The sequence below is a fragment of the Coregonus lavaretus genome (genome assembly GCF_964263955.1).
Source record: "Coregonus lavaretus genome assembly, contig: HAP1_SCAFFOLD_1546, whole genome shotgun sequence".
Taxonomy (NCBI): domain Eukaryota; kingdom Metazoa; phylum Chordata; class Actinopteri; order Salmoniformes; family Salmonidae; genus Coregonus; species Coregonus lavaretus.
In genome coordinates, this window is record NW_028165727.1 from 33,425 (window position 1) to 45,000 (window position 11,576).

Genomic DNA, 11,576 nt, shown 5'->3' on the forward strand with positions numbered 1-11,576 from the left:
TGGAGTAACTGCTAAATACACAGACAGTGTGTTTAAAACACTTATGTTAATATACACAAAAATGGTCTAAAGAGCTTCAATATTTTGGTTTTATGTTGGCTAGCAAGCTACAAAGGCGGCTGAATTGTTGTTGTAGAAAAAGCGTCCCGTCCCGTCCACTAGAATATACGTCACGCAAGAATCATCACCTGAAAGACTCACATCGCCATCTGCTGACTGGAGTGACGCAGTTGAACAAAAACTATATTCTGGAAAACAATGTAAACAAATAATTGGTAAATAACCAATTGTCTTACAGGTAATAATAACAAAACTAGAGCCTGCAGAACTTGCTTTTTGGAGTGTGGTGTCAAAAAAGCAGAGCATCTCTTTATTACGGACAGACCTCTCCCCATCTTTTTTATTTAACCTTTATTTAACTAGGCAAGTCAGTTAAGAACAAATTCTTATTTACAATGACGGCCTACACCACCAAACCCGGACGACACTGGGCCAATTGTGCACCACCCTATGAGACTCCCAATAACGGCCGGTTGTGTATACAGCCTGGAATCGAACCAGGGGGTCTGTAGTAACACCGCAAGCACTGAGATGCAGTGCCTTAGACCACTGCGCCACTCGGGAGCCCATTGAATCTATATGTTTTGACCATGATAGAATATGTAGTGTATTAAGATTATGTCTTTGTTAAAAAAATTTTATGAAGAAATGGAATGTTGTTTATGTTAGTATCAAAGGGGAATGTTTTGTGTAACGCCACATATAACAGACAGGAAGTGTGTTGTAGACAGGGGAGACTGGTGATTGGCCAGAAGAGGGAGCATCAGTGTTTATAAATAGGGGGGAAAACGAAGGAGAGGGCAGAACGAGCAGCCATTCTGAGGCGTCACTCTCCGGGTGTCCTGTTACCTGTCACTCATGATGAAGCTTCTGATCTGAATAAACCTTATGATCAACGTTCAGTATGAGCAGACTCCTTTTGTTCATCAGCAATAATTGCCACCACTCACTCGATACGACATTTACAATCTAAGGTAACGCCAAGCAATTTAGTCTCCTCAACTTGTTCAACAGCCACACCATTCATTACCAGATTCAGGCGGAGGTTTAGAAATTAGGGAATGATTTGTACCAAATACAATGCTCTTAGTTTTAGAGATGTTCAGGACCAGTTTATTAGTGGCCACCGGTTCCAAAACATACGTTTTTTCAACAACAGGTTATGGTCAATAATATCAAAGGCTGAACTGAAATCTAACAGTACAGCTCCCACAATCTTCTTATTATCAATTTCTTTCAACCAATCATCAGTCCTTTGTGTCAGTGCAGTACATGTTGAGTGCCCTTCCCTAGAAGCATGTTGAAAGTCTGTTGTTAATTAGTTTACAGAGAAATAGCATTGTATTTGGTCAAACACCATTTTTCCCAACAGTTTGCTAAGAGCTGGCAGCAAGCTTATAAATGTAGGTCTACTGTTAGAACCAGTAAAGGCCGCTTTACCATTCTTGGGTAGCAGAATGACTTTGGCTTTCCTCTAGGCTCAGATTAAAGATATGACAGATAGGAGTGGCTATAGAGTCAGCTACCATCCTCAGTAGCTTTCCATTTAAGTTGTCAATGCCAGGAGGTTTGTCATTATTGATCGATAACAATAGTTTTTCCACCTCTCCCACACTAACTTTACAAAATTCAAACTTTTAATGCTTTTCTTTCATTATTATTATTTTTTTATGCATCAATACGATGCCTCACTGTTCATTGTTGGCATTTCCTGCCTAAGTTTGCCCACTTTGCCAATTAAGTAATCATTAAAATAATTGGCAACATCAAATGGTTTTGTGATGAATAAGCCATCTGATTCGATGAAAGATGGAGTTGAATGTCATTCTACCCATATTTCAGTTAAAGTACTCCAAATTTCTTTTCCATCGTTCTTTATATCATTGATCTTGGCTTCATAATACAGTTTATTCTTCTTTTTGTTGAGTTTAGTCACATAATCTCTCAATTTGCAGTAAGTCAACCAGTCAGATGTGCAGCCAGACTTATTAGCCACTCCTTTTGCCCCGTCTCTTTCAACCAGACAGTTTTTCAATTCCTCATCAATCCACGGAGCCTTAACAGTTCTAACAGTCAGTTACCAAACAGGTGCATGTTTATCAATAATTAAAATAAACCCTGCTATAATGAACCCTGTTATAATGAACCCTGTTATGACTTTTCCTTTACAGGGGATCTGCAGTTCAAACAATAACAAAGCGGATACCCCACCACTGTTTTGGTAAAAAGCTGAGGCTGGAGAAATACAACCACTCTCAAATTCACAGCGCTTTGGATGCAATATGATATTTTAAATTCTAGTTTATCCATGTTTTCAGGCGAACAGTGTTTACAATGTTTACAAACAATTGAGTTAAACAGGTTGGTTTCTGATGGGGTACGGCAGTTGAACTAAGCTCATTAGGCATGTATACATTTATATTCTTAAAAATAGTCAATGGGTACATAAATCATTAATTTAAAAGTTTGAAATTGGATGTAGCAAATTGCTTATTTCCCCTTTAAAGTCGCTCAGAAAAAAACAAGCTCTGACTAGGAACAATTATATTTCAATGGTGATTCAACTCTTATTTCCAATTCGGAAATCTTTCTACATCTCCGACTTTCCGACCTGAAAATCACTGATGTCATGATTTGACCTCTTCCCCCCCCAGAGTTCCCAGTTCACCACAAGTTTACCTGTTTTAATAGATGCAAATCACTGTCACCACGCACTCCTGAGGCTATATGCTATCAATTTCTATGGAGGGCTTCACGTGTTATGGTTAAAAGCAGGTATTGAACTTGAGGGCGTGTGTGACGATGTAGTTCTAACCCTTGTTATAGCGAATGGCAAAAAAAAGCATTGGCTACCCGTTGTTGGCTTATAAATGGTGATAAAAAAACAAAACAATTATCCACGGTGCAAGTATCATTATCCCACAGAAAATATGGTTGTTTTAAATGCTCCGGAATTGAGTGGTAGGTTATGCCAATAAACACAGTTTTGATGTCCAGGAGTGGGGAATTGCATTGGATCAGGCTATTCGTTTCAGTGCAGTTGCGTTCTTCCCCATAAACTATAGCCTAAACCGAACCCTTACAACAAAATATTGCAGTTTTTGAAACTGCTGTAAAAGTGCTGTAACTGCAGTCGACTGTGGTATTTTGGACGCAGTAATTGCAGTTATACTGCTCTCTGATTGCATTTTTTTTTCTGTAAGGGAACCCGAACACGTCCCAGCCTATTTTGATCATAGATCAAGACTGAACAATTCGGCTAGCTTATATTTATTCTGGATTTGACCATTTATAGCCCGACTTCTAGGATCTTTTGACTTCTCCCCGCGGCTGTTTGTTATGTTTCCGATTGTGATAAATGTAGTCATATGAATACGTTCAGAATGTTGTCCTGTTAATTTGAAAAGACTAACCATTGTGATTAATGATATTTACTATCTTCTGCTTTTTATGAATAAACATGAATCGGTAAAAAAAAAAAAAATTGGTTTCGAGGTTCCGCATTTGTCCTTTGAATGTTCCTTTGTTTTTCATAAATGACTACTGCTTTATACCCGAAGACGTTTTTAAAGTTCCCCCGAGGCTTATTCCTTGTAAAGATCGGGCTATGCATATTGAGTATAATACAAACAGATGTCTAGACCAGAAGGAGGGAATGATGTGAGGCGAAAACGCACTATAGGCAAGTCTCTGTCTCCAGACAAATAGTGCGCATGTATTGTGACGTGGCGTGAGTTGTTTAGGCCACCTTTTGTTTGTTCATGTTGATCAATTCCCCGTTGTATCATCACCGGTAAATGTTCACCGTTAATTTCTGTCTTTTATCATCTACAAGGTTTATTTACGATTCATTTGTGTTAACGCAATTCAAACTGCTATACTTGATGAACAACTTTTGTTTTATTTCATACCATTTACGAGTTTTGTCAATTTCTTAATTGTTGTGTACAAAACAAAAATCAACCAGCATTTACATATTTCTTTTTCAGCTACATTACTCTCATCATTGACATCAATTTTAATCAGCAATGACAAGAGAGAAACAAGAAGAAACCCGCACACTGCTCCTGATAGAATCACTGCTCTTTATTATCTTTACGTATCCGCCTCGAGGCCTTCGTCAGAGCTTCTGTGAGTGTTTTGAATTTACACATTTATGTAGACGTTGCTCCACCCACATCCGTTCAATGCATTTTTTTTACATTTTAGTCATTTTAGCAGACGCTCTTATCCAGAGCGACTTACAGATGGTGATTACATTATTTATTTTTTATACTGGCCCCCCGTGGGAATCGAACACACAACCCTGGCGTTGCAAACGCCATGCTCTATCAACTGAGCTACATCCCTGCCGGCCATTCCCTCCCCTACCCTGGACGACGCTGGGCCAATTGTGCGCCGCCCATGAGTCTCCCGGTCGCGGCCGGCTGCGACAGAGCCTGGATTCGAACCAGGATCTCTAGTGGCACAGTTAGCACTGCGATGCAGTGCCTTAGACCACTGCACCACTGCGCCACCCAATGCATCCAATGGGGTTGAAGTCGAGGGAAAATAAACAAGTAAATATAAGTATTCTACTGAAGTGTGTACATAAAACGTATTAAAACACGTATGTAAAACAACAACGAGCACATCGACCTATCAAGTTAGTTTTCATAACTCATTGGGTGCAGTGCAAGAAGAAACATCAGAGTAGTCTGAAGTGGCCGCATTAGGACACGTTCTCATTTACAACATAACATGCATGGACATTTCGGCATTTAGACCTTTAGGGAATAATGTCTGGAGGGTGAAAATCCCAAAACATGCTCTTTTACTCAAGAGTTCTTTATATCGCCTCGTTTGTCTGATATCTTGACTTTCTCTTTGACACTAAATCTAAAAAGGTAGAAATGTGATGTTTTTGGTCATTATAATGTCACTTGATAATCCCTGTCGTTTCTTCCGGTTGAACTTTTATGTTCACGAATTCTCTGGTTTGAGAGAACGAGAGGTTTTACCTACATCCCACAGCCCACATGGACATTTAATCATGGAGATGACATGGGTGGAGGAGCACCTAACAATGCCATTTATTTGGAATCGTTTTCCTTTCCGTGGGTGGCATATCGTTGCACTGTGCGCAGCCTCTGCATTTATAGCTGCCGTTCGGAAGAGGCCGTAAACGAGCCTGGCTCATTTTGGCAGTTGGCATCGACCAACATGTCGCGTAAATTGCGACCTCTCCTTTGTACAATAAGCTGGCAGAGCTGGGTCCGATGATAAAACATGCCAGTGTTTCTTGACAGCAGCCTCTGCCCGCTAGATTATACGTCACAATGGCAGCATTGCCTGAAAGACCCACATCGCCACCTGCTGACTGCAGTTAGTAATAACGTCAGGTCAAATCTTTATTTTATTTTCAAACAAAACGTTTGTTTTTCATGCATTTTATTAAAATAAATAAAATATATGTAAAAGTACAAAGAGAATCATGTGTTGATCATTACAGATTTTTAATGAGTGAGTATTTTAAACATAAGGTTACAATAATATCAAGATATGCAGTTGGGTCTATACTGCGCCTACATTGTGTAACGATACATCATGTAGATGTACAGTATCAGTCAATGTATGGACACACCTACTCATTCAAGGGTTTTTCTTCATTTTTACTATTTTATACATTGTTGAATAATGGTGAAGACATCAACAATATGAAAAAACACATATCGAATCATGTAGTAACCAAAAAGTGTAAAACAAATCAATATATCTTTTATATTTACATTCTTCAAAATGGCCACCCTTTGCCTTGATGACAGCTTGGCATTCTCTCAACCAGCTTCATGAGGAATTATTTTCCAACAGTCTTGAAGGAGTTCCCACATATGCTGAGCACTTGTTGGCTTTGTTTCCTTCACTCTGCGGTCCAACTCATCCCAAACCATCTCAATAGAGGTTCAGGTCGAGTGATTGTGGAGGCCAGGTCATCTGATGCAGCACTCCATCACTCTACTTCAGTACGGAAAACACTGGAAAGTCAATACACAAGACACATTCAGAGTCTCTACGGCCTACTGATCCACCATGTATTGGACCTACATCTGTCCTATGTCCTACTGTTCAGCCTACATCTGTCCTATGTCCCACTGTTCAGCAGCCTACATCCTTATCTCCTGTGTGCGTCCTCTCATGTCTTCTCATGTGACCTAACCAGGCAAAACTCTTTTCACATTGGGAGCAGTGGTACGGCTTCTCCCCTGTGTGTATTCTCTCATGCTGTTTCAGGTGACTTAACTGGGTAAAACTCTTTCCACACCGGGAGCAGTGATGAGGCTTCTCTCCTGTGTGTATTCTCTCATGTATTTTCAGGTACCCTAACCAGGCAAAACTCTTTTCACATTGGGAGCAGTGGTAGCACTTCTCCCATGTGTGTATTCTCTCATGCACTTTCAGGTGTCCTAACTGGGTAAAACTCTTTCCACACTGGGAGCAGTGATGAGGCTTATCTCCTGTGTGTATTCTCTCATGTATTTTTAGGCTCCCTAACTGGGTAAAACTCTTTCTACACTGGGAGCATTGGAAAGGCTTCTCCCCTGTGTGTATTGTCTCATGTCGTTTCAGGTCCCCTAACTGGTTAAAACCCTTTCCACACTGGGAGCAGTGATGAGGCTTCTCCCCTGTGTGTATTGTCTCATGTCGTTTGAGGTCCCCTAACTGGTTAAAACCCTTTCCACAGTGGGAGCAGTGATGAGGCTTTTCCCCTGTGTGTATTCTCCCATGCACTTTCAGGTGTCCTAACTGGGTAAAACTCTTTCCACACTGGGAGCAGTGATGAGGCTTTTCCCCTGTGTGTATCCTCTCATGTATTTTCAGGCTCGCTAACAAGGAAAAACTATTTCCACACTGGGAGCATTGGAAAGGCTTCTCCCCTGTGTGTATTCTCTCATGTCGTTTCAGGTCCCCTAACTGATTAAAACCTTTTCCACAGTGGTTGCAGTGGAATCGTCTTGCTGGTTTGGACGTCTCTGGTTCCTCTGAATCTGGTCTTTCTCCTGCCAAAGACAGAGCGTTTATTTAAACAGAGACCTGAATGAAACCTCCACAACTCTGCATATTGGTTATTGATTTGGACACGTTAAAACTGTGTTTTGACATTGGGCTATCCCACCTTGCAAAATGTTGTTGAAAAGAAGACTATGCTCGAGGTCCAATCTATGTTCGGTTTTGGTTGAAAGTGAAAGTTGAAGAGATTTCTCAGGTCGTTGTTTCAACGACTTGAAAACAACTTAATTCAACGTACTTGCAGCCTATAAACATTGACGCAGCGTCTATGAACAATTTTATTAACAATCTTACATCACTCCAGTATTTCTTGACAATATTCAAGTGCTAATTGTCTTTATTCCACTACTGAAGAAGCATGACTCAAATCACCTACTCATATTTCAAACATCCAGCCTGACAAAATATACATTTGTAATTATTCCATGCCTCCCTATTGGAAATGAATTATTGCCAATACATACAGTGGGGAAAAAAATATTTAGTCAGCCACCAATTGTGCAAGTTCTCCCACTTAAAAAGATGAGAGAGGCCTGTAATTATAAATAGGTACACGTCAACTACAGTGGGGAAAAAAAGTATTTAGTCAGCCACCAATTGTGCAAGTTCTCCCACTTAAAAAGATGAGAGAGTCCTGTAATTTTCATCATAGGTACACGTCAACTATGACAGACAAATTGAGGAAAGAAAATCCAGAAAATCCCATTGTAGGATTTTTTATGAATTTATTTGCAAATTATGGTGGAAAATAAGTATTTGGTCACCTACAAACAAGCAAGATTTCTGGCTCTCACAGACCTGTAACTTCTTCTTTCAGAGGCTCCTCTGTCCTCCACTCGTTACCTGTATTAATGGCACCTGTTTGAACTTGTTATCAGTATAAAATACACCTGTCCACAACCTCAAACAGTCACACTCCAAACTTCACAATGGCCAAGACCAAAGAGCTGTCAAAGGACACCAAAAACAAAATTGTAGACCTGCACCAGGCTGGGAAGACTGAATCTGCAATAGGTAAGCAGCTTGGTTTGAAGAAATCAACTGTGGGAGCAATTATTAGGAAATGGAAGACATACAAGACCACTGATAATCTCCCTCGATCTGGGGCTCCACGCAAGATCTCACCCCGTGGGGTCAAAATGATCACAAGAACGGTGAGCAGAAATCCCAGAACCACACAGGGGGACCTAGTGAATGACCTGCAGAGAGCTGGGACCAAAGTAACAAAGCCAACCATCAGTAACACACTACGCCGCCAGGGACTCAAGTCCTGCAGTGCGAGACGTGTCCCCCTGCTTAAGCCAGTACATGTCCAGGCCCGTCTGAAGTGCATTTGGATGATCCAGAAGAGGATTGGGAGAATGTCATATGGTCAGATGAAACCAAAATATAACTTTTTGGTAAAAACTCAACTCGTCATGTTTGGAGGACAAAGAATGCTGAGTTGCATCCAAAGAACACCATACCTACTGTGAAGCATGGGGTTGGAAACATCATGCTTTGGGGCTGTTTTTCTGCAAAGGGACCAGGACGACTGATCCGTGTAAAGGAAAGAATGAATGGGGCCATGTATCGTGAGATTTTGAGTGAAACCCTCCTTCCATCAGCAAGGGCATTGAAGATGAAACGTGGCTGGGTCTTTCAGCATGACAATGATCCCAAACACACCGCCCGGGCAACGAAGGAGTGGCTTCGTAAGAAGCATTTCAAGGTCCTGGAGTGGCCTAGCCAGTCTCCAGATCTCAACCCCATAGAAAATCTTTGTAGGGAGTTGAAAGTCTGTGTTGCCCAGCGACAGCCCCAAAACATCACTGCTCTAGAGGAGATCTGCATGGAGGAATGGGCCAAAATACCAGCAACAGTGTGTGAAAACCTTGTGAAGACTTACAGAAAACGTTTGACCTGTGTCATTGCCAACAAAGGGTATTTAACAAAGTATTGAGAAACTTTTGTTATTGACCAAATACTTATTTTCCACCATCATATGCCAATAAATTCATTAAAAATCCTACAATGTGATTTTCTGGATTTTTTTTTCTCATTTTGTCTGTCATAGTTGACGTGTACCTATGATGAAAATTACAGGCCTCTCTCATCTTTTTAAGTGGGAGAACTTGCACAATTGGTGGCTGACTAAATACTTTTTTTCCCCACTGTATGACAGACAAAATTAGAAAAAAATCCAGAAAATCACATTGTAGGATTTTTAATGAATTTATTTGCAAATTATGGTGGAAAATAAGTATTTGGTCACCTACAAACAAGCAAGATTTCTGGCTCTCACAGACCACGAAGGTCGAGAGCCGCACTGCTTCTTGACACAATGCTCGCTTAACCCGGAAGCCAGCAGCACCAATGTGTCGGAGGAAACACTGTACATCTTGCGCCCGCCTGCCACAGGAGTAGCTAGAGTGCGCTGGGACAAGGACAACCCGGGCCGGCCAAACCCTCCCCTGAGCCGGACGACGCTGGGCCAACTGGGCACCGCATCATGGGTCATCCCGGTTCACGGCCGGCTGGGATCGAACCGGGATCAGTAGTGACGCCTTAGAACGCTGCATGCTTTTGAGCACTACTGAAAAAGTACTATTTACATGTGAAAGACGAAATGCTGCATTTACTACAGGCCTATTGTTTACCTTTGTGTTGGGGACACTTTGATATCTTGATACTATGCAGCTGTTTAAAGGGCAAAATCCACAGATGAAACAATAACAAAACGGTCGACCCTGCCTCTGTTTTGGTAAACAGCTGAGGGATGGGAGAAATGTAATGTAAGATGAATAGACAGAGCTATGGATGCAAGGACTGACCATCCATGATATCAACATTATTGTTTTAAACATGTTATGAGGCTATATAGTATTTGTTTACATTTACAATGTTTACAAACATTGGAGAAAAACAAGCTTACATTTTGGGTTCTCATGGAGTGTAACAGTTGAACTCATGAGGCATTTAGAAGTTATATTCTTCAAGAATCAATGGATGGATGGATGATAATAGTAGAGAGAGTGATTTATTTCAGCTTTTATTTCTTTCATCACATTCCCAGTGGGTCAGAAGTTTATATACACTCAATTAGTTTTTTGGTAGCATTGCCTTTAAAATGGTTTAACTTGGGTCAAACGTTTCGGGTAGCCTTCCACAAGCTTCCCACAATAAGTTGGGTGAATTTTGGCCCATTCCTCATGACAGAGCTGGTGTAACTGAGTCAGGTTTGTAGGCCTCCTTGCTCGCAAACGCTTTTTCAGTTCTGCCCACACATTTTCTATATGATTGAGGTCAGGGCTTTGTGATGGCCACTCCAATACCTTGATTTTGTTGTCCTTAAGCCATTTTGCAACAACTTTGGAAGTATGCTTGGGGTCATTGTCCATTTGGAAGAACCATTTGTGACCAAGCTTTAACTTCCTTACTGATGTCTTGAGATGTTGCTTCAATATATCCACATAATTTTCCTTCCTCATGATACCATCTGTTTTGTGAAGTGCACCAGTCCCTCCTGCAGCAAAGCACCCCCACAGCATGATGCTGCCACCCACGTGTTTCACGGTTGGGATGGTGTTCTTCGGCTTGCAGGCTCCCCCATTTTCCTCCAAACATAACAATGGTCATTATGGCCAAACAGTTCTGTTTTTTGTTTTATCAGACCAGAGGATATTTCTCCAAAAAGTAAGATTTTTGTCCCCACGTGCAGTTGCAAACCGTAGTCTGGCTTTTTTATGGCGGTTTTGGAGCAGAGGCTTCTTCCTTGCTGAGCGGCCTTTCAGGTTATGTCGATATAGGACTAGTTTTACTGTGGATATAGATACTTTTGTACCTGTTTCCTCCAGCATCTTCACAAGGTCCTTTGTTGTTGTTCTGGGATTGATTTGCACTTTTCGCACTAAAGTACGTTAATCTCTAGGAGATAAAAAGCGTCTCCTTCCTGAGCGGTATGACGGCTGCGTGGTCCCATGGTGTTTATACTTGTGTACTATTGTTTATACAGATGAACGTGGTACCATCAGCCATTTGGAAATTGCTCCCAAGGATGAACCAGACTTGTGGAGGTCTACCATTTATTTTCTGAGGTCTTGGCTGATTTCTTTTCATTTTCCCATGATGTCAAGCAAAGAGGCACTTAGTTTGAAGGTAGGCCTTGAAATACATCCATAGGTACATCTCCAAATTGACACAAATTATGTCAATTAGCCTATTAGAAGCTTCTAAAGCCATGACATCATTTTCTGGAATTTTCCAAGCTGTTTAAAGGCACAGTCAACTTAGTGCATGTAAACTTCTGACGCACTGGAATTGTGATACAAATGAATTATAGGTGAAATAATCTGTCTGTAAACAATTGTTGGAAAAATGACTTGTGTCATGTACAAAGTAGATGTCCTAACCGACTTGCCAAAACTATAGTTTGTTAACAAGAAATGTGTGGAGTGGTTGAAAAACGAGTTTTAATGACTCCAACCTAA

General features: G+C 41.0%; 1 protein-coding gene across 1 annotated transcript in view; it reads right to left on the bottom strand.

Moving 5' to 3' along the window:
- Nucleotides 1–5,022: 5,022 nt before the first annotated feature.
- LOC311115544 (uncharacterized protein) overlaps nucleotides 5,023–11,576 on the bottom strand; it is a gene marked incomplete at its 3' end in the record, with an annotated part of 15,858 nt that continues 9,304 nt past the window's right edge. The window contains exons 4-5 of the mRNA XM_084190697.1: nucleotides 6,612–7,097; nucleotides 5,023–5,060 (exon numbers count right to left, since the gene is read on the bottom strand). Of these exons, the coding sequence (XP_084046823.1) occupies nucleotides 5,023–5,060; nucleotides 6,612–7,097 (524 nt within the window). The remainder of the gene's footprint in view (nucleotides 5,061–6,611; nucleotides 7,098–11,576) is intronic.